A 24,200-nucleotide genomic window follows, 5' to 3' on the forward strand; every position below is an offset into this window, starting at 1 on the left:
ATTTATTTATTTATTTATCTATTTTTACAAAATAAGAACAATTTAAATATTTAAAAATGTTGCCAATAATTATATAGGATATTAAAAGAATACATTTTAATTAGAAACTAATTAGAAACTTAATCAGAATATATATGAAACTAGAACATACAAGATAACAAGATAATCTGTGAAAGTCTAATAAGACGAATCGAGTGTTACGTGAGCGAATTTGGCACTCGAAGGAAAGAATGGTAGAAACAATAGGCATCGACACGAAACTACCTTTTTATCTGATGCGAATACACTTGCACTGACACGAGAAAATTATCATGACCTCTGCGAGTGAGCGTCGGCCATGTGAACCTACGAAGCAGAAGCTGTTCCGGTGGCGGCTTCCGGTTCAACCTGACCTCCACACTCTCCCCTTTCCCCTTTCGACTTAGTCTCCCATTCAACCACCATCTTTCCTATCTCGTGGGCATTTTACTATACCATTGCCTACCACGTGGTCACGGTGGTTGAGCCACGTGGGACCAAACTCAAGTGTGCTTTAATAATATCGGGGTCCCTGGCATATATGTACTCTGATTGGCCCTGATGCTAAACAGTATAAAAGTGTGATATACTCTTGTGGAATCCCCTCTCACTATACTCGTGTGTGTGTGTGTGTGTGTGTGTATAACTCTATTTTTTTTTTAATTTGGCGTAATGCAATTTTCTTCGTATCAACTTGACTTTTTACTTGATGCTTTACTCATACAACTTGATTATAAAAAGATTATGTGTAAATAATTTAATTTTCTAAAATTTATTGAATAATTGTTATTCATTAATTAATTATAATTTGTTGATTGTAAAATGTGTTGAAAATTTATTAAAAAATGATAAATAATTATGATCTATGTAAGATTTAATTTCATATAAAATTGATGAGTTTTTCACTTTTCCGTTGAATTATTTAGCATAAAAAGTTTGTGTGGCGCCTCCCTTATTTTCCACTTTAATTCGCCGCTTGTTCCTTCGTATGATCTCGCTTTTATATTTTCCTTCATTATCTTATTACAAAAGAAAATCTCTCTTGTAACCTCAATTAAGAACGAGGTTATCATGCTTACAAGCTTTTACTCATTTTTTCTTTAATCAAAAAGTGTAAATTTTCTACGAGCAGATAGCATTATCTAAATTTAAAGAAAACTAAGATTTAAGAAAATTATCCTGTTATTGTTATTACAATATTGTTATTACAATACAATTATTGTAATTTTTCTCTTGTGGATTTTTTATATACAAATTTATACATATTATACAATAACATGTCTATAATAAATGTCACATTAATAACAGATATGTACATTTAAAAAATCTATTTTTCGATTGATTTCCAATTTCCCATTAAATTAAATTTAAGATTAGGAACAGGCAGAAAATCAGAGATTGTGCTATTGCAATGAGTCATGCTGAATCAAAGGAAGTAACTTTTAGGGATAGACTCGGAGACTCCAGACTTCTTTGAGACATCCTCCCACGCGAGGCAGCTACCGTGTCCACGATACTAACTTTATTCCTGAGATTGATCAATGGATAACAACGTATTTCTCGTGAATTACTATCTAGCATAGCACAAAATGTATCTTCAAAAATAAAGTACACAGCATAAAACTTACAATTAGTAAAATTTTCGAGATTATAATCTCTCCAACGTCATATAAAATTTTAATGTTCTCGCGACGAAAAAAATTATTCAAGTAACCTGGATGAGAAAGAGAATGTTCTTATCTGAACAACATAAATTTTATTCAAAACACTGAGGGCGCAATTGCACACAACTGACATCATATATTATAATATTATGTATGACAATTAGAATTTTAGCCAAACATCTCGCCGATCGCTGCTGCCGATAACGCATTCGTAACAAGAATTATGATTTAATGCAACCCTTGTTAGTGATGATATTATCACAGTGCGCATTATCGCGTTACATTACCTTACCAAATCGTTAGTAATAGCGAAGCGACGGCGCGTTGCGTTGACTCGTGAGAGCAACAAAATTACAACGATGATTACCTGTCCGCCGTTAATTCAAGTACTAACGATTCTCAGCATGAGGATTCCCACGAGACTGTCTCGTACGAACGCATATTTACCCGCCCAGGCTCCTCCTGAGTAGACTAAGAACAAAACTCGCCCCCGTATTTGCTACCGCGTTGGCTACTTCCTTTTCTTCGCTTTAATGCATCTCCTTCGTGTGAAGGAGTTTACGCTGTGATACAGCATATTTATTTCCAAATAAATATCTACGAAAGTTCTTGGCAAGGTATCCTGGCAATAGTCGCAACAACTTGGCTCTCAACTCGAACAGTTCGATAATTATATAGAGCAATTGATATAAAGATAGATATTGAAGAAGATATAATTACAATTTTATCATAAACGGGATATATTTCGGATGTTCCAATTAAATTGACTTCATAATCATGTGAGATTCGCGAATTTACATAAAAATAAAAGAGCAAATCTTGTTTTAATGCGTAGAGGAAGCTAAATAACGGCTTATATTATGTGAGGATTATATTTCGACCACGTCGTAATCCTTCAAGTCGTTACTGCTTTTTAGAAATCGCTCAAGGACGAACATTCAAAGAGAAAAAACTTAGAAAAATTCGAACCTACAGTTTAGTCACAAAGAAGTTTAAAAACGCGCGTTAACCGCATTTTACGACTATACAAGAGGCGTTTTCCAAGGCAGGTTCCTTGAAAAGCCGGCTCATTCTTTCTTATCCCGTCGTTGCAAATTACTCGCCGACGCGATCTCGGAATAAGAGAAGCTTTTCAAATCATCATCATCATTAATACATTGCTTTTTACAGAAGAAAAACGCCAAAGAGACATCGCTAATTTCCTACAGCATTCTTAGCGTTCTCCGAAGGCGTCAGGATTCCCTTCTTTCAATGCATGCAATTCAGTTTCCGCACGTGTAACGCGAATCAGAGAATTCTTATCATTATAATCGTAAATAAATATTATAATATTATTATTATATTATAATCGTAAATAAATATTATAATATTATTATTATATTATATATTATATTATTTATTATTTATTCGTAAATAAATATGATTATTCTATAATCATATTTATTTACGAATATTTATTTACATAATCTATAGATATATCTATAGATATTCTTTTGCGCGATATTTAAAGAGCACTTTTCTAATGAAAGAATTATGTAACACAACCATTCGAACCTAATCATGCATTGCAACCTAATCATTAATACTTATATCGAGTATAATTAGAAAACTGAGAATCCATTACGAATAAAAATCAGGAGGAATAATCACGCGCAAGGTATATTCAATGTAAGGAAATTGCAGGCAAGAAAATTGCTTAATCGCTCTGCCAATAAAAAGAAGCGGAGGAAAAATAACGATCAGCGGAAAATAGAAGGAAATATCTTCCATTTGCGTGTCTTGTCGAATACGGGAATGCATCGAAGCAGCAGCGTAGCTAGAAGAACCGCAAGAACGGATAACCGGGCGCCTATCGGCGGCAGTTAACCGCCGGTTGCACTCCTGCTCTTTTCTTTCCCCTTTTTTTCACCCGGCTTCTGCAACTCGCCACTTCACTCTAATACACGACCGCGCCCACAATGCTCCCGTTTAGCGTTAAAATCCCGCGTAAGGCGCGTTAACCGCCGCACAGGACATGTCGTTTACTAATAGAAAAAAAGCGATAATAGTTCTTTGTTTCTTAACATATTCTTTTCCTTTCGTCGCAAAAATTAGCGTTTGTATTTTCAGCGCGTCATGTTTCTTCGAAACTCCAATTTATCAATAAAAATGAAAGGCAACGTGAAAGATTTTTCAAAGATATAGAATGTCGAAACGCATGAGTCATGTCGTGTAATATCGCGATTTCTTCTAAATGACCGCTCATGGATCACGGTGATCTAAATCGAGATGATGTGGGAGTACGCGATGATGTCATTTGCAGCGTCAGAAATAAGAGGCGCTAAATTTTACGCTAGAGTGAATTTCTCGTGGATTAAATCGTATGTTAAACGGCATTCTTTCAAATGACTGTTATATGTCTTGACGTGTCTTCTGTCATGTCCTTTATTATACGAACAAGCCGATTATAATCCCAATGACATTCAAGAATGGATTATGTAAAAATAAACGTGTTGATAAATGCTTGCTTTGCTTTCGACATCTCTAACGAAACTCCAAAAAACGAAATGTATCATTTGTATCACAAAAGTTATGAATTAAATTTGTGTTAAAAATACAAACGGAATTGATTTTCTCTTCGAATATTAAATTTGTATAATTTTGTGCAAAATAAGCAGCTATCTAATTTTGAAATTAATTCCAGAGTAAAAATCCAGATAAAAAATACATTTACGCTGTTATATTAGTGGGTTTTTATTTTAGAAATAATATATAATTCCTCATGTATAAAGTATCAAGCATATGAGAGGTTTATCAGCGAGACAAGATTTATCACTAGTATTAGATAAAACGTGCGAACGCTGCAACTTCTATAAAGACGAGGTTTTCTCAGCTCCCAGAACTTGAGATGAGCGAAACGGTTCTGGTTCACTAAAACCAAGACTGTAATACAGATACACTAACAGACGAGTGTTTCTTAAGTTCATCGAAGCGTCGAAGGCGTTAGATTTCACAGGCTGATCCACATTAAAGAAATCGCTCGAGTAAAAAGATAGGAACTTAGATAGGCCCTACCATAAGACAGTTCAAATTAACACAGTAGGCCGTGCGTGAGTAATGGCCAAGATACATCACATATATCTAAATCATTCCAATCGAGAGTTATAAAATATTATCCGCATGTTATTTACAAATTTAATTAAGAGAGGAACAATAATAAAAATTATTGCAGATAGAATTAAAAAATAAATTGATTTATAATCACAATTCTTCCTTTATAAATTTACTTACAATTAGATTTTATTTTCAGAGATGTTTTGCTTTTCTTTTTTTAACGATTATTCACAAAAACAGGATTATAAATCCTATTGCATCAATTTAAAAAATCAACAACTAATTTATTCTCGCTTCCTGCAATTACTACACGTCAATTTCCATGTGCTGTCTGACGAACAGGACAATATGTCACGGTCCGAGCGAAAAAAAGCCGTGCGTAGGCGGTTGAGACACATTCGCGCGTACTCCCTACGCGTCTGCGTGTGCGTGTAAGTTACGGCAACACACATATGCACGTGCGAACTTACGATCGAACGCACGCGTTTCTCAGTCTCGCATCGTAGACTTTTCCCACACGTGGTTCTTAGACACGGAGCTCCCTTTTCTGTTCTCCTCCTAGGTCGGCTTCGTACCGTCTTAATCCCCACCGTTGCCCTTTCCATATGCACGTCTTCTCTACTTCCCCATTTCTTTCCCATTTCTTTCTCTCGTTATTCCTTTTCGTCCTCTTCGAATGAGCAACCGTTGCGCAAACGTGGTCATGTATGACTTTCATATAGTTTTTGCATAACTTTTATTCGCAATCTATAATCGGAAGCTATCTAGAGAGATCAGATCGATACAAGATGAGATAGACAATTAAATTGTTAATTAATAATTGTTAATAAAATTTGAGGAGCATTAGTAAAATACAGATACTATTATTTCGCGAAGTTTTATGTATTCTGTAAGTTTCATATAAATACATAATTCTAAAAAACGCGATAAAATTAAACAAAATTCCTTAATCAAATTTGAAACAAAAAGAATATATGGCAGATTTATTTTAATAATTCCGAGAACATTCCGTGTAATAAATACTAATATCGATTTAACTTTTGCTATCGTTCACATCGACTGGAGCAGCGAGTCATGTAATCATCGAATGACCATAAAATATGCCGAGTAATCGTATATTAAACCAGTCTGCGGCGACATCGGCAAAGTAAAGTTAATAAGCCGTGGCGAAGCGGATGAAGTTCGAAGGATGCGCCAAGTAACGATACGGTCGTTTGATCGCGAAATCAAAGCTGGAGACGAGCAAACGCGCGCTTCGTTTTCCTTCACGAACGAAAGCGAAGTAGGCGGTACGCCTTTTGCGGGCGAGCTTCCGGTTCCTTCCTTGCATCGAGCAGATATCACCTGGCGATGAGTCAGAAAAGTCGCTTCCCAGACACCTGCTGTCAGAATCGCGTAGCAGGTTCCATCCGCCATTAGTCACGTATGTATGCGTATGCGTGTATGTGTATTTCTCCCCTCAAGGGTCGGGACGCTATTTGTGTATGCCCTCGATATAAATGTGTGCTCCGCGTCTTCCTCCATTGTCACCGAAATGAGTCCCGGATTCATGGGCCAGCGACTTGTGACATCACGGAACCTTCGGGCACTCCTATTTCTACGACGTCTTGCTTTGTTGACACGATCGTGTTTAACTTGTTGCTCGTTGTCAAAAAAATATGGGAGACAAACCTAGCCAAATTCGATCAAGATGAAGAGAAGCGCGCCAATGTAGTTGGTGAAAGTAAGATCAAACTGATAAATCAAAATAATCAAGATTTGCTAAATTGCAACTGATCGTTGTCTCCGACGAATCTTCTTAATTCGACACCACGAGGCGTACATCTGCATCACGTGGATCGCGAAACAGCTGTGTCCCGAGGTGCATGGCACGCGTCAGTGTTCTCATACCTTTATTCTAAGGGTAAATCCCGAAGAGAGATCGGGTCAGGTGTACATCGATCACGTGCCGGCAGCTGGAAGATACGCCTTTTTTATCTCGGATAACAACGTTTTTACCTCCTCAAATAGATTTTTGTGGTCAATCATTGTGTTATTTAAAGCATATCATGAAATGATTCTTTTTTTAATTTTTCGTTGAGACGAATAAAATATTTTTTCGAGGAATTAAATATACATATTTATAATAATTCGCATCATTATGCAATAATTATATTACTGTATAAATTTCGAGAAACTGATAAAGAAGGATTGTTAAAATTCATATAATTTATATAATTATCAATGCTTTATCCACACCAGTTTAAAGTTCTTTATATGAGAGTCGAGATGTAATGTAAGCTTGAAAAAGCTGCATGTAGATTTAACTATCTTAATGGCTCGTAAAGGATCTAATTATAATGTAGAAATCGGATCATTGTATGTACGAAAAGCGCGTAAAATAGAAACGCTGTACAATCGGCGACAAATAGTAAAAGAGAAAAGTCCATTGTGTTTTACACCATGGGAACAATTGTAACGCGAGCAGAGTAAAACGTATTAAGTGTGTACATTAGGATCACGCGGACTGCTTTCCACCCTTTTACGGCACCGTGTTGAACCAATTAGAATGGGAAACTCGCTCAACCGAACGAATTAATTAACACGATAACGTTTATACGGATGTGAGGGGGGTAGCTCTTCCGGATTAACGCGGCAAAGATGTTAATCGATAAATAACGTGCGTGCCAAGTCAATATCGCGTTTTTTGCGATTACTTATGATTGGCAGTGTGATAAATATCAAAGCTACGTTACTCTTTATAAAAGATGACCGCGAGAGAAACCTTGAACTTTAATTGGCACGTGGGTGCAAGAAATACGAACGCGAGAACAATGACACATGGATCATCTCAAAAGATAAATAAGATAAAAGATATAAATGCTTCTTGCTGTTATACTTGCTGTTATACTTGCTTACAATCGTCATATCGACATAGCTAATAAAACGAAAGTTTATTTATTTACGATGTTTGTTAAATTTTAATTAAATACAAATTTTAATTAAATACAAATCCAAACTAAAATTTTTAACACGAAGAAATAGCGTTATTTAAAAATGTTTGAAAATCGACAATGATAAATATATTTTTTCATTTACTAAGACAGATGGCATTAATCAATTCGTGCACAGCTGAATACAGCTCCAAATACAAAAAGAGCTCAATAATTTCCGGAAGTTTTGCTCGGATCGACAAGTTGTTACCTTTCATGACAGATGCCACGAAAATAATAACAGGTTACATATGCCATTACTACTGCACACGTATATATATAGAGTTAGTATTAACTCTCAGTGAATCATTCGTTTTACACATACGTCGTATTTACGAATGGTTGACAGCAACCGTAGCAACTATTTTTGCAGAAAACGAAATATTCAATTTATATAAAATAAGCGCGCTTTTTTCCTTAATACATCTCTTGAACTCTTTAGTAAATACAATAATAAAGTAAATTAGTATACAAAAATATATAAACCAGTGACAAAGTAACGTTGGACATCGCACCACACCGTTACGTACGGTAATCAAGATAAACAGCTAAAAAAAACAGGACTATTCTCTCATACTAATTCTTTCTCTACAGTCTTTGTAACGGAAAGACATACACGAGTAATTTAACAACAAGAAGAAATATATTTTTTCACAACTTTCCCAAACAAACGAACTGTCATTTTGCTCACTATTGCAATTTTAACATTACGTCACGGAATTATACATATATGTATGAATTTAACATCTCATTTTTCGATGACAAAAAAATTGTATCAAAATTTTTTAAAAGTTCCCGACTATTCGAAGAATCTCCGAGCGAGTTCGATAAAACTGCGAGAAGGAATTCTAATTATTTGCAAATTCTATTTATGTGCAAGAATCGTGGACAAGATTTTTTAATAATCATATCTTTAAATTTTACAATAAATTACAAGAGATGAAAATACGATTAAGTAAAATTCTATTCACACAAAATGAAGGATAAGCAAGAAGCGTAAATCAATATCGCGTCACCTTGAACTTAGAGGTTCGTAAAGAACTTGGAAGATATCTTACACCTATTGCGAGAGATGCTCGGATATGTCGTAACTTATGATTTGCCTCTGGTCGTCAATAGTTTATGCGCGTCTCGACGATTGTGATCGTCCAACGATGAAATGCTTCTTCGCTCGGTGATTCCTCGATTGGTCGAGGATTTTTATGACCGTGCACCGCAAAACATTCAACGTCCTCGATGAAACAGTCCAAGAAGAGTTACCATTGTTGCAAGAATAGTATGAATCAATCAAAAATCTCAAGTTAGGTTTTTGTTCCGAATAAAGTGTCGATTTTACATAATTAACAATATGACAATTAAAATTAAAAAATACAACAATCATCGAGAGAATTTTGAAAGAAAGTGGAAGAATAGAATAATCACACGAGTTTTAGAATAGACGCATACATTGATTATCTAATTATCTCTTAAAGATTAATAATACTCATCAAGAAACGCTTGTTTAACATAATCGCCGTAAAACAAACACGTCGGGAACGCATGTAGTACTCGCTCACACGACGTTATCGTTTGCAGGCTTCGTGCTATCGTGACGTTATTCGTGCTAGTGACTACATCGTTAGAGGATGGGAACGCCAGATACATATGCATTTTTATCACGAGCGTTATTCACCATGACTGTCAGCCCGTAGATGATAACGCCGGTATTTAAAGATTGTTAGACGAAATCGAAAACGCTCAGCAGGCTGTTATGCGAGCAGCAAGCATCGCGATAATCCGGCAAAACAAGTTTCGTATCGTCGTTTCGTCAGTAAACTCGCGCCAACGATGGGTACGCTGGATACACATAATCCTACAGCTTCCCTTAATCTGTTTCGGAACTTTACAAGCCGATTAAACGGTCTATCAACATCGCGTAGAGGAAAATTGCGGTCCGAAGAGGGGATCATCTAGTTCTAGTTATTCAATAAACAGTTCTACTCCGCATTCCTATAAATCGCATAAATCCGTATTTGTCTATCAATTATTACAATACCACAACGACAAAATATTTTTACGATTAATCAATTATCGCGAATTAATGAATAAAGCAAATACCGTCCCGACCGCAAATATCGTAAAACTATTACTACGATCACGAGGAGAATTCCCCGATGGGCGTCGATGTCGTTTATTTTCTATTCGTAACACGAGACAAAGCAGTTACCACACCCTGGCCGTGTGCACAGTTTGCGTTTAAAACACTTGTATCACGTGTCACGTAAGCCACGGTATTGGTACGCGTGCCTCATGTTGAGCGACCTCGCTAACAGAACGCTAGTTCTCTTATTGATGCATTAGCATTTGTGTTTTTTTTCGAAATAAAACCGATCTTATGATACTCATACCACATGCGAGAATAAGCTCTAATCGGACATGACAAGAAATTATTTATTCGTTTAGAAAGCTAATTAAATATATTTCTTTTTGGCTCATAAATAGATGTAACGAATATAAAAGTAAATATTTGATCGTACTTTGTAACAACACGAGCGTTGTAATTCTGGAAAAAATTGTCTCTTCAAATTTGTTCGATCAATAAATCATATTTAACGCGGTACTTCCAACCGCTTCTTAACGCGCCACACAAACAAACATGATCTCTTCTTCTCAGTATTGAAACTCGTGATCGATGTTTTTAATTGAATAAAGTAATTACACACATTGCGAAACGCGCCATTAAGAAGCGAGAAGTTTAAACTGAAGGGTAAGCCAATGTGCTCACGAAAGACTTAAAAGCAGTCTGATCGTTTGAAAAAATCGTTTTGAAAAAAAAAGATTCCACATATCCTGTCACTTAACAGTCATGAATATTTACGCATGCTTCAAAGACCCCTTAGGATAGCAAGTTTAAAGATTTGGTAATGAATCGTGCTCATAAATGAGACGACGAGACTCGTAAAAGTCTTGGAGAAAATAGCGAGGAATACCTCAACAGGAATACCTCTCGCTAAAATGGCATCTCTCGAATGTCAAAGACCGCAGATTCTCATAATTTTATTTGTACAAATATATATATTTGACTTTACTCTTAAATATGATTTATATTACTTGCAAATCTGAGATCATTTTTTGCGATTGTTTTATTACTCAAATTTAAAAGCATCGATAAAAGATAATTAAATCTTATCTTAATTTTTTTTTATTTTTCTACTTGAATATTAATTGATAATCGGGTTTATCGACTTTTATTTGATTAATCGAATTATTTGTAATTAATAATAGAAATAGTTGACGATATAACTTTAAAAGGCTCGCGCCTATCTGTTCTAAGAAGATTGGACTAACAAGCTAGAGCAGCGGGTTGCATACGTTAAGGCGCCCGTTCATCTTTAAAAATGCACATAAACTCGAGAGAAAGAAAAAAAGTTATTTTCAAAATAAACTCTATGTAAAAAAAATTAATTATATTTTATAGACACATATATACGTTATATTCTAAATTTCTTCTCAATTTTCTGCTGATAATATTGAAATATTACATACACAAGCTATATGTATCTCTCGTGAGACATATTCATACTTTTTAAACATAATTTAATAAAAAAATATAGAATATTTTAATTATGATGGATCAAGATTTGTGATATTCGATATTTAGATGCAAATTTTCTACTGTGATTTTTTTCTTACTTGTACGGCACTGTTGAGGAAACAATTGTTCTGTCCAGGCCCATTGAGGAGGCCTTTCGTGCTGGTGAAGCTGCTGTTATGCTCTCGATGCGGTGATTTTTGACAACCTTGCACCTGTCCTTCCGCCTGATTTCCATGATGGCATTGTGTAGATTGCAAATAACCAGCAAAATCCACCGTATCCTGGGATGCAGCCTGCTGCTGCAATCCCATTGTAGAAGTCATACTCGATAGATCTCAAAGTAGAGTCATCTGGAAACATTTGCAATAAATATATTCATTTCTAACAATATTTTATTTTGTTAGGAAAGTAGATTTTGATATAATTTACAATGTCGTAAAATAAATCTTTTTTATAATAAAGTGCGAAAATAAAAATGTAAGAATATTTTTTTAACAATGATAAAGCGTTTCATATCATGCTAAAAAATATATATGTATTTTCGATATATATTATCTATACAAAATCTTATTACATTGCGTACACGCAAAAGATAGTTTTCTTTATCATGTATTAAACTGTGGCAGTGAATTGAAATCATATTATGTGCGGGAATTAATAAAAGGAAGCTGTAAAGTATAATTATCGGAGAAAATCGAAAAAATCAGTTTACACACATATAAAAATCCGCTGTAAAATTTTATGATCTGCATCGCTGAAAACATTGATTGAACGTTAATTTATTACAGTTTCAATTCTTTTGAAAATTCTCAAATGAATTTGATACATCTTTTTTTTTTTTTTTTAGAAAAAATGAGACATCAAGATCGACTCATGAGGCTGAGGAGGCAAATATTATTTGAAGTGCTACGAAAAAAAATGAAATCATCATGAAAGAGCCATATGAAGAATGAAACGCGCTGAGAAAAAGAGAACCGTGCCATAATAGCTAAATGCTAGAACGATTGAGTGAACGATGTTAATTTCGAGGAGTCGAGAAAAGTGGTCGAAGCAAATACGTGCTTGAGAGCAGGCCTGGCGCCAGTCCCATCGTCTTGGTTTTCAGACTCCGGATACAATACTCTGGTCACATTTCTCTCCCGACATCGAGGTTCCACCATACTCGGTGTTATGTTTATTACGAGAAAGAAACCAGACGTAACTTGACTATATTTATGTTTTTGAATTCGTAAACGATGAAAGAATCGTCAGTATCATGCACTCCGAAAACTTATAAATTTGATATTTAATAATTTGCATTTTTTCAAACGCAATCAACTCTAAATTGTGTTTATTACTAATTTATTTATTAATAATTAAGATTATCCTTTACACAAGTGCTTAATAAATTGTTTAATTAACAACACCACTTGTATTTTTATTTATTAAATTTCTGATTTATATAGAATCTGTAGATATAAGAAGAGTTTTTTTATAAATCAAATAATGAGCAATATTACACTTTTTCCTGTTGTTCAGTAATATTGAAAATTTCCGAAAAGACAGCATTAAATTGTCGAAGATCATCAATCGAACAAAATAGTCCTGATCGTGAAATGTCGACGAGCAAAAAGTTGAGAGCCACATCTATCACGAGGTCGCATTGTGTCGCATTGTCGTATTGTGTTTTAATAGAATGGAAACCATCAAAAGATTCAGGAAATGAAGCGCAATGATGATGACAATTACATTGATACGTCGCTTTTCGTAATGGAAGCTGCATTGATAAAATAAGTCAAGCGTAAACTTACGCTTTCGTGATTTTACCACGCTTGTAATATACCGGAGGAATTTATGACGAACGATATTTCTATCTTCAATTGACCATGTGCAAAGAAGCCGACTGGTTGACCTCCCCCGTTTGCTGTCCTTGGCACGATGCGCAAAAGGAATTTTCATTTACGCGACACGGGACGCGTTAACCAAGAACACGGTCGGTTTTACGCCTTTCGAAGTCGCTGCGCGATAGCGTGTACCAAAATTGAGCCATTGTCATGCATGGATCTAATTTTAGATAAGCACGCTACGTGAATATAATATGTTAACCACGATGCGTCAAACGTGGTGATCTTTCACACTTGACGAAAGCATCGATGTATTATTAATAGCTTAACGTTATTTTCCAACTATTTTCAACTTGCAATTAAAATTTGCTTTATTGATTAATTATTTATAGGTTAATTATTTATGGATTTTCATGGATTTAATTTTAGATCACCTTGCCTGGAAAATAATACATCAATCACGATGCATCGAACGTGATAATCTTTCACACTTGACGAAAGCATATATTATTAATAGTTTAACAATTATTCTCCAACTGTTTTCAACTTGCAATTAAAAAATTTGTTTTATTAATTCATTATTCATAACTCTCATGGATTTAATTTTAAATAACTCTACCTGATTCTAATTCTCATGGATCTAAATCACTCTACCTGAATATAATATATAAATCACGATGCATCGAACGTAGTAATTTTTCACACTTGACGAAAGCGTTAACGAAAACGTATTATTAATAATTCAGCAATTATTCTCCAATTGTTTTCAACTTGCAATTAAAATTTATTTTATTGATTCATTATTCAAAACTTTGTTATATCATAATGTAATGCAAACTAATATATTTTTTTTTTAATTTATAAAATGAGACTGTTTTGCCCCGCATAAATCTTACAGTAAATTTGAGCAAAAAAAATGCATTCCGGTACCGGGAATCGAACCCGAGCCTCCTGGGTGAGAGCCAGGTATCCTAGCCACTAGACCATACCGGATTACGAATGCAATGGGTACCAATAGTGAGAATGTGCGACAGGGAAATGCAGCTTCTCTTGTAGAATCATCAAGATGCACGACTGAGCATGCCTCCATACTCCGGTATGGTCTAGTGGCTAGGATACCTGGCTCTCACCCAGGAGGCTCGGGTTCGATTCCCGGTACCGGAATGTATATTTTTTGCTCAAATTTAATATATAATATATTTAGACCAAATATTTTAGAATTTAAATTAAGAAATGTCACAATCAAAGGTATCGAAAAATTTGCATAGTTTTTAACATTGTGACAGATTAATTGTTATTTAAAAAAATCTGTATTAAAATAGCATTATTTTCCTTATAAGTTAGATATAATAAATTTTAAATTAATTATAAGTATAATTAAATAATTAATAATATAATCATTTAAATAATTAATAATATAATCATTTATAAATATTAACATGAAAGAAATCATGAAAAATATATATTCAAGAAATAAAAGAAATAATTTTTAATAAAATATTTTTGCTTATGCATGACTGAAAAAAATATCTAGTAATTATATCGTAAAATAATAATTAAAATAATAATAAAAATTAGGATTTCTTGTTGAAGCCCACATTTTGTTTTATGTAAATTTTAAACTATTATTATAATCTTTGTTAGCTGCATATGTTGAAACCTGTAATGAATGTTACACCATTCCTTGCAGGTTCCGAAGAAAAAATTTTCTGGACGACAAGGATCGTTCCTTCCCCTCCCTGCGTATGCGTGTTATGCGTACTAATGTAACACACCTTTATCGTCTCGTATAACAATGCACGAAAGCATACTTGTGGATGTGCAACGACGTACTTATACTCATTTCTTTCGCATCCAAGACACGCAAAACTTTTTAGTTTTTTTTCCCTACAAACATCGCGATAGTGATAACGGTACGCAATTTCCTTGAAAAAATGGAGGGAAGACTATAGCTGCGCGCAGATAAACTTGGCAAGAAAAGAGACGCCTAAGATCTCTTGGTGCTGAAAGACAAAGATGAAAAATGAGGGAAGAGGGAGCGTCGTGAATTATGGCATAAAGTTTAAACGCGTTGCTATCGCGCGGTTATTTTCGTTGATGTTTCGTTCACGACATGGTCCCGCCCCGAGATGCTGAAGAGAAGAAACCGGAAGCGCTGCGACGTCCATTCCGTCGAAAGAAAAATACGCAAATTGCGTCGATCGCCGAGTTAGAGCCGTTTGACGAATATCATGCTGACTGTCTAATATATAAATAAAATAGCACAGTAAAAGCTGTTTGTTTAAACGAACTGGAAAATAAAGATTATGGATCGACCGACTCAGAGGCGTAGCCAGGGGAAGGTAAAAGCAAAGCCTGCGTTTTTTGCCTGCTCTTGAAAAATCAAGCAATTTAAAAATAATTCTATTAATTTTTGTTCAAATATTTGCAAGTTGTTTGTAATATTGTATTATTTACAGTAATACTTTTTCATAAATATCATCCTCTTTTTTTTGCCATCAGGCAGCGAAATTTCTCTGTCAGTTTTCTTGCCTGCTCTAACATCTCTACCTGGCTGCACCCCTGGACTGAGTTCGCAAAACATTCCTGCTTTTTAATTTTTACAGTAGTCATCGAGACAATACAATAAAATTTTAATATATAAAATCTTTGTGTAGACGCTGCTTAATTTTTCTCCCCTCTTTCATTTCTCACCTCTTTCCCGCCAAGATAGATTTCTCCGAGTCAGCGTATTATCGCGACGTATTGCGACGTTTTTTGCGAGCATAGCGCGATGAAACTTGTTCCCGCAGCAACGACCGCAGTCGACGCAAATAACAATACATGAACATTGCGGAAAAAGAAAGTTGGCAGAATTCGCCGCGAAAGAAAGAAAGCCTCGGAGATATTCGTCGCGACGGGAAAGAACGCGACGCTCCTCATTCGCGGGAATAACTCTCTTTTCGATTGTGGTTCGCGGTTTATGCGGCAGATGCGAAATAATGAGAGGGAGAAAATAATTTTTGCAGAAATCGGACATTAATCTGATGATGCCGTATTGAATGAAGGATCTCGTTAGATCGCTTTCCGTACGATTATTGCAACTTGTAATTTGAAAGAATTTCTATTACGTAGAAATGTACTTTTCTTTTTGATGGTTGTTTAATTATTATAGAATTATCATTATAGAATAATTATTGTATACATTACAGAAAGAGATGGCTCAATAAGATAAGATTTTAGATCTACATCCTATATTCCATTATACATAAATGTCAGTTTAACCGCTAGACGTTGCACAGCACGGAAATATCCTTGTGTAACTCGCTACTTTTCGTTTCAACCGAGCTTTCGTAGTTACGTTTATGCCGGGAATGAAACCCGCATGTATTTTCGTCGGTAAACGCCTACGAATTAATTATGAATCGCATTGTATTTCACGACCGTGTGAAGCAAGTTAACGTGAGTTAGTTCCCGGTTTATATGCGCGGCTCTCCTGTAAAGCGCCGATTACTATGACTTTATATTTACGTTTATGCGAACATGGCAAAGTAACACGGGAATAGACGTCACAGCGGTGAACGTCTTGAAAAGATGAAAATGATAGTAAAATAAATAAATGAGATTCTAACGAAAAATAAAAAATGATCATGAAACGAATAAAAAATTTAAAAAGCGTCTTAAAAAGCCATTTAACAACAATTAACGTATAATAACGATCATTAATTTAACGACGATTTTGCGATTTCATAACATGATATCCCACAATTATGTAAAAACAGAAAATCAAAGATAAAGAGTAAAGAAAAATTATCAACGCGCTAATTGAAAGATGGTAAAGTGATCGATAGGAAAATATCACGTATGATCAGACAGAAAAACGAACAATAAATGGACGTAATGGTTCTGAAATGGACGTAATGGTTCTGAAATGGACGTAAAGCCTTGTACGGAATGTAGAACGAGAGAAATGCTACTTTGTAAAACAAAGATTCCCATTGTAAAGCCTTTTTCCCTGCAAAAAGTTACAATAAAAATATTCTAAAAAGAACATAAATATTGTATAAGCTGGGAAAATTGAAGCTTAGACACTAGAAGAGATGCTCATCTCATTTAAAAATGATTGACGTAATAATCTCAGATTTCACCGGTCATTCTCTCTTCACCGTAAAGATTTAAGGATTTTCTGTGATTTTTGCGGTGTCGAAATTTTCTATGCCAATAACGCGCAAACTAATCGATAAACTGCAAATTATGGCGCATCTATCAAATCTTAAATTTAAAAGCTTAAGCTGTCGAAAGGGATCGATTCAGTTTCTAATGTGTAAACAAATAATTTATATAAATGTCTATATAATTTACTTGTACTGTATAGTAATAATATTTTAACTATACATAGTTTTTTATAGATTTTTACAAAATTGATTTTTGCGTTCAATTAAATGATAAGAGTCTTTCGAAACCGGTCCAATCACAGTCCAACACGGTAAATTTGATCTTTCGTACGAGAAAAAAGACTTAAGCCGTCCGGCTCTCTTTCTTCGTGCTTCCAAACGACTTCGAAAAAGCTGATTATTGTAATTTACTTAGAGTGCTCGCACAGGTGCACGTCTTTGTTAATACATTTCTCTTTTTTCAAAAATTACCCGTAATTCACAGCCGAATTCCTCAGAAGGCTACTTTTATGTTGCAACGTGCAATTGCCGATTGAAACATGCGATCGTTAACACATTAAATCGCACGCACGATCACGTGTAATACAGATATTAGAAAATTATCGTAAATCCTTATAAATCAAAATATTTTTTTCTATATCTTTTTGTGCTTTGTAATTCAAAAAATAAAACAGACAAAAAATTATATATATATTTTATAGATATTTTTGTCGAAAAGATCTAAGATTATTTTTTTAAAGAATTTTATAAATACGCCAAAAATTATATATATATATTGTTTAAAAATATTATTATGTATATATAGGGATGAAAATTAAACAATAATTCGGTCCAACCGAAAACTTCGTAATCTATGCATCGTCGATTTTAAGTCAAAAATGAAATCCAATCTCGAATTGGAAAAATTTTGAGCAACAGTTGTCTGCACTCTTTCCTTTCTCTCCCTCTCTCTCTGTTTCTCTCTCTCTTTCTTTCGAAAGATTTAAGATATATTACATTATCTTCTAATCATTTTTTGTGCTGCAACCAGAGCGCGAGCTTCGCGCATAAATACGCACATTTTTTCATCGATGCACCTGCGTGCAAAGTATCGAATATAACTAAGTTGTGCATCGTGCTTGCGGTCTCCTGTCGGAAAAACTTGTCCGACTGGTCATAATATCGTAAAATGCGAGTCTATTGACACGAGGAGCAACAGGAGCAGAACACTTGGAAGTACGCACGATTGCGGTGCAACGCGTACGCGCTTTTAATAAATTACCCTCTTATGATATCACCGCAATGCGGAATTTACGTAACGCGAATTATTTTCTTATACTCCTGTTTTAGTAAAAACATCTTTAGATTCATAAATAACGCCGTAAATAAATATCTAAACATATGCTAAATTTTTATACACTAGCTGTACGAGCAAATATTCATCTATAAAATTACAGCACAATGCGATGATTTAATTCGCGTGGTATGTTAATTCATAAATCATACAGACGTAGGAAAAAATGCGTAATAGTACGCTGCAATATGACTGATTATATGATAAACATAGAAAGGAAACATCATGTCACGGCATAGTTGGCTTTGACTAATGGTCGACCGCATAATTTCGTGCGAAATAGGTCGACAGAACTTAACAGGTGTGACAGAAGGTGCGTCACACGTGTCTAATATCTAACATTTAACCGGCCTTAATATGAACTTTTGCACGAATCGTCAGGTCGATGGCCAACTAAAGCAATATACATTTCCTATATGTGCACATGCATTTGCGATCACATTTAAAATATGCGCAATATAATTGTTATGCATATTGACAAATTAAGGAAAATGAAATAAAGATGATTAAAAATATTTTTTTTATATTAGACATAATATATTTTATTTAATATAAATTTATTAACAGTCAGGATAGAAATTATTTAAAAAAAAAATTTATTTTTCTAAAATAAATATTAAAATAAATCAAGATATAATATTTGAATATAATGTGTTTTATAATTCATCATCATTTTTAATTGAAATAGACTCTCGTTTGGAGGCTTGAAAAGAGAAGATTTATTGAAATACGCAATATGATGTATATTTTTAGTTACCGTTTTTCTGTGTAGTGAGCGATAAAGCTTGGGAGATATAAATGAAATACCGATCGCATTAATTAAATATTTATATCATAAACACATTTCAATATAAAACTGTGATTTAAAATCAATAAAAGATATTTAAAACTTTAATAAAAAAATACAATATAATTACGAATAGATAAAAAATCATAAGATTAAAAATAAGAACAATTAAATAATAATAATAAAAAATAATCAATATCCAATATCCTACTTTAGTCAATTTATTTTTTAAATTGTTTGTAAATTTATTTTTTCAATTGTGATCAAGTAACATGATAATATCTTTTATTAGATCTCTTCATATAACATTCGAAGTACGACTACTTTACACCTTCGAGATCATCATTGGAATGTTGTTATTCAGCAGCGATAATACAGCTCGCTGATTATTGTGAAGCTCGAAGCCTCCTCAGGGTCGCTCGAGTTACGTCGTAATGATGCTCAGGCGGCGAACCGGTTGTGGCCTCGGGGTCCTTCGGCCCTGCCACCGTACTTATTTGGCCCCGAGATCACCCTCTATCACTAACCCGATCCCGAAGCAGACGAAAACAAGAAAAAAGGGCGCGAAGGAACCCACAAAAATTAACCGCGCGCTCCCTCGCACCTGGTCCAAAGATGAAAACACGTAGTCAAACTGGTTCAGAACTCCTTGCCGCAAGGAAAAGAGGCTCCGACCGGCTGCAAAGTTTTATAAATGCCTCTAGTTATCATCTACATCGGAGGAAAGAAGAAGTCTATAAATAATCGTTATTGCATAAACATGTAAGCGAATATTACTATGTGCATAAACGCTATAAATAATACATGATGCTGTGCGTCGCGATGTAAATTTCGCTTAAGGAACTTAAACGCTTAATATAGCTTCTATAATATTCGGGAATTGAATAGGTATTAACGTCGCGAATAGAATGCGATAAATATTTGCCGTGTCGATCCGACTCCGCCCGCGCAATTTTTAATTCGATAAGAATGGATGTCACACCCAACTCTTTTCTTCTCGATAACGTGTCGATGAAAGCATCTTCGAAGCGCACAATGCACCAGATAGTCTCGCTCAATTTTGCAGGAAGATACAAAACTCCGATGTGCCAAAGGAATTGGATTTATAAATCCAACGATAAATCTATCAGCGGCAAAAGCTGACCGATATCGCGCTCATGGCCGCTTGCCAGAGGCGTCCTGTAAATCTTATTGTATTATACAGTCGCGTGCAGAAGTCTCCCTCTCTCTCTTTTTTCTTATTCTGTTCATCTCTTCTCTTGTTCGAATAAACGAGTCGTAAAAAGCACGATTTATTCAAGTACCATCATTTTTTATTTGCTACTTGCTGGTCATTATTTGCAGCCAGAAAGCGGAGCCCTCAAGGACGCTTCCTTCTCGTAAATAAGGAAGTCCATAGCTTCTTTGCAAGAGATGTTCGACATGCTTTTATATTTATTTTCATATTTTATTATACAAAATCTGAATCTCACAGCAATATATTATTAATGTATACAAATTAAACAATGTTGTATTTATTTGCGTAAAATTGAGTAAACTTTAATTTCTCGTTTTTTTAATCGATAAAATTCGACTCGTATTTATAATTTTAGAGCAAAACATATAGTAATAGTTTCTGTAAATGTTATATGTATCTGTCAAAATAATAAATTTATTCCATAGTTACAGACTATTCAATACATATAAGCACCGTTAAGGTGAAACGCAACTTACACTTCGTTAAAGAGCCACTCTATTAAATGAAATGGTTGCGTGTCGGCAAATTGTATAATATCGTTACTCGCTCGTGTTTGCCTATGATGTAGGGCATCACACTCCCATAGGGGAAGATAAATATGTAGGTGGTGATCCTACAAACTACCGTTTTGTCATATGCGTCAGTCAGTAATATGCGCGTAGATCGTTGAAGCAGCATGTGCTACCAATTTGTCGTTCACTTCTTTCACTGCTTCTTCCAGCAATATAAGTCGTAGAAAGCTTATTGTTACAAACGCTGTCTTAAAAAAAAGTGCATAAATTTCTTAAAAGCAAGTTTTGTGCATGTAGAATTTTTCAAAGTGCATGATTGATTAAAAAAAAATTCAATTCGTAGATTATAATAGCGAGTCTGTGATAAGAGATCACGTGATAAATTTACATAAACATTACGTTATGTTTAACAAGCATGATATAAAGGACATTCACACATACCTAGAGAGTCGGTTTCCGCGAATTCAAACGGATTCTATTGTAACGACGAATCCTACCCAAATGAACATCATTATACCAATCATACCCGAGGCCGTGCGTAATATCATGGATTTTACGTTGCTGGTGGCAGGCACTAGCCTGAATGCTTTGCTGGGTCTCATTATCGTATCAAATTCTTCCATGTATACCTCCGCCAATTGCTACATAATGAGCTTGGCGTTATCGAATCTGACAATCCTACTCGAACCATTTCAGCAAGTATTTCGTTGGATTTTCCATATAAATTTGATGATGAATCTCGACTACATATTTTTGGTGAGCTTCGGCACATCCATTCTGACAATAATTATATTGAATATCGAAGCGTACATTACTATTTGTCAGAAAAGTTGGCCCCTTCACAAATCGCTCGTGAAAATTTCAACAGCTATAAAAGGCATCTTATTCATATGGATAATGTGTATCATGGTGACAGCTATGGAATTAAACCTCTATGATTATTATGAAGAAGAAATTGTATACGACATTTACGTGTCATCCACCGTTATGTTTCTAATATTTCCTTGTTTTATTTTTATTATGCTTGACGGCTTCATTTTGTATGATTTAGTAATATCAAAATTAATAATCGGAACGTGGCCAAGCAAAGATATCGAATGTTTCATCTTTCTAAGTGAGTAGAAATTTCACTTTAATGTTAAAATATAAGTAACATTATTCAAGCATTCATAGATTTCGAAGTAACATTTACGTTACAGGTGCCATTACTATTGGATTTTTTATAACTATGATACCATATCGAGTTGTGAGAGCTATTGGTCTTTTAACATCGACAGCGTTTTGCTGTAACGACACTGTGATAGAGATAGTTTATACGATGGTTAAAATATATCCGATGATCCTGCCAATAATATGTTTCATAGCATCGAAAGAATTTCGTCAAGCACTTGAAGTAATGCAATATATCACTGAAAATTTATCTATTTTATTTAGCTATTTATTTATTTATTTTATTTAGCTATCTTATTTATTTATTTTATTTAGCTATCTTATTTATTTATTTATCTATTTTATTTAGCTATTTATTTATTTTATTTAGCTAATTTATCTATTTATTTTATTTAGCTATCGCTCTCTATTAAATAAATTTAATTTTTCTTCTATTGCAGACAATGCTACGTTGTCAACGGCATGAAACTTCCATCATAATATAAAGAAGAGACAAAGAACAGACAAAGATTACAGCTATTCCGACATATAACGATACATTAAAGTACACCTCCATTTGGACATCTCGTCTAATCTATTTTATACACTCTTCCAAGATTTCTTACTTTTATCGCGCTTTTGAATAATTTACTATTCCTGAGAAGAACTTAAAATTCACGTGTGCAATAAGCAAGCACATCCGCTCTCATGAAGGAAGAAAGAAGAGACGCGCGTGCAGAGTCTGCACACAAATTTTCGAATTCACTGAGCTCTCTGTATGCAAATTAGTTCCCTTTGAAGTCTCTCTTCCAACAGCAAAAGTTGAACCACCATACACATTGTACTTATGGCCCTACTTATCTATATACTTATATAGATAAAAAGATATATATTTCGTTTTATGTAAATTATAACAAATATTTTGATATATTTTTTTGCTTTTTAATTATCCATACATGCAGTACTAAATATTAAATTTTTGTGATATTATTTAATAAAATATCTATCATAAAATATGCATTAAATATATAATAAATAAATCTTTTAAGAGAAAAGCTATAAAGTTAAAGCTTAAGAGTTATCAATATTTTTGATCTTATATCACGTATTGAATGCGTGCACTGAATTAAAATTTAAAAGATTCAGATAAAAACATTTCCTCAAATCCATTCAGCTATAACACGGCATTTCCTTTTTACGAGAAGTATTTATCAAATCAGGGATAAAACCTTGAAGTGTTTATAGCTATCAAGCTATCTGTTAGGCTATTCGCGATTAGGAATTCCTCTCACGACTTCGTTTCGTATTCCCTCCTTGACTGTAGCATCCAAACGAAATTTGCCGACAGTTGTAAGAATCGGGCTGTAATATTAAAAAAATAATATCGAATTGTTGGTAAAAGTCCATTCACGTTTAAGTGATATTACAGTGTCTTGCGTGCTAATTATCCTTTTTAATCATCGTCTCAAAGGAATAATTTAGATCTATATAACTGTATCTTTTAATCTCACGATTTTTATCCCGAGAAATCGTACAGACTGAGCAGTTAATCAAACTTTTTTAAGTTATTTAATTTTCCAAAAAATGTAAATATTAATGTAAATATTAATAACAAATTCTCAGAAACAAAATAATTTTTTACAATAATTTCTTTTTAGGAAAATTTACAGAAAACTAAAAGCAATATGTTGTTTTTCTCTCCCTATCTAAGTAATCTATATGTAAAGTATATATTGCTAATATGAGATATGTTTTACATGTCGTTGCTCCAGAGAAAAGGAAGATCACGAAGAACCAGGAAACCAGTGAGCCAGAACGATTAAACAGAAACTTCCGGTTTGATGAATAAGCTAAATCTACTCTTTCTAAACATGTGCACTTTGC

General features: G+C 34.2%; 2 protein-coding genes and 2 non-coding genes across 6 annotated transcripts in view; 2 read left to right on the top strand and 2 right to left on the bottom strand.

Annotated features, from left to right (window-relative positions):
- Ec (ubiquitin specific peptidase echinus) overlaps window positions 1-24,200 on the bottom strand; it is a 98,149-nt gene that overhangs the window by 34,682 nt on the left and 39,267 nt on the right. For all 3 annotated transcript variants that reach the window (XM_083099462.1, XM_083099463.1, XM_083099461.1), the window contains one exon: window positions 11,420-11,671. In XM_083099462.1, coding sequence (XP_082955588.1) covers window positions 11,420-11,644 — 225 coding nt within the window. In that variant the 5' untranslated portion in view covers window positions 11,645-11,671. The remainder of the gene's footprint in view (window positions 1-11,419; window positions 11,672-24,200) is intronic.
- On the bottom strand, window positions 14,066-14,137 carry Trnae-cuc (transfer RNA glutamic acid (anticodon CUC)). The gene has a single exon. It is a non-coding gene; the product is annotated as a tRNA-Glu (tRNA).
- On the top strand, window positions 14,237-14,308 carry Trnae-cuc (transfer RNA glutamic acid (anticodon CUC)). Its single transcript has one exon. It is a non-coding gene; the product is annotated as a tRNA-Glu (tRNA).
- LOC145971918 (uncharacterized) lies at window positions 21,326-23,262 on the top strand. Its single transcript, XM_083100015.1, has 3 exons — window positions 21,326-22,281; window positions 22,367-22,560; window positions 22,778-23,262. The coding sequence occupies exons 1-3, from the start codon at window positions 21,570-21,572 to the stop codon at window positions 22,820-22,822; spliced, it is 951 nt and encodes a 316-aa protein (XP_082956141.1). The 5' UTR covers window positions 21,326-21,569; the 3' UTR covers window positions 22,823-23,262.

The sequence above is a fragment of the Camponotus vicinus genome, unplaced genomic scaffold (assembly GCF_025532165.1).
Source record: "Camponotus vicinus isolate PSW18456_S1 unplaced genomic scaffold, iyCamVici1.0 SCAF_5, whole genome shotgun sequence".
In the NCBI taxonomy this organism is placed as follows: Eukaryota; Metazoa; Arthropoda; class Insecta; order Hymenoptera; family Formicidae; genus Camponotus; species Camponotus vicinus.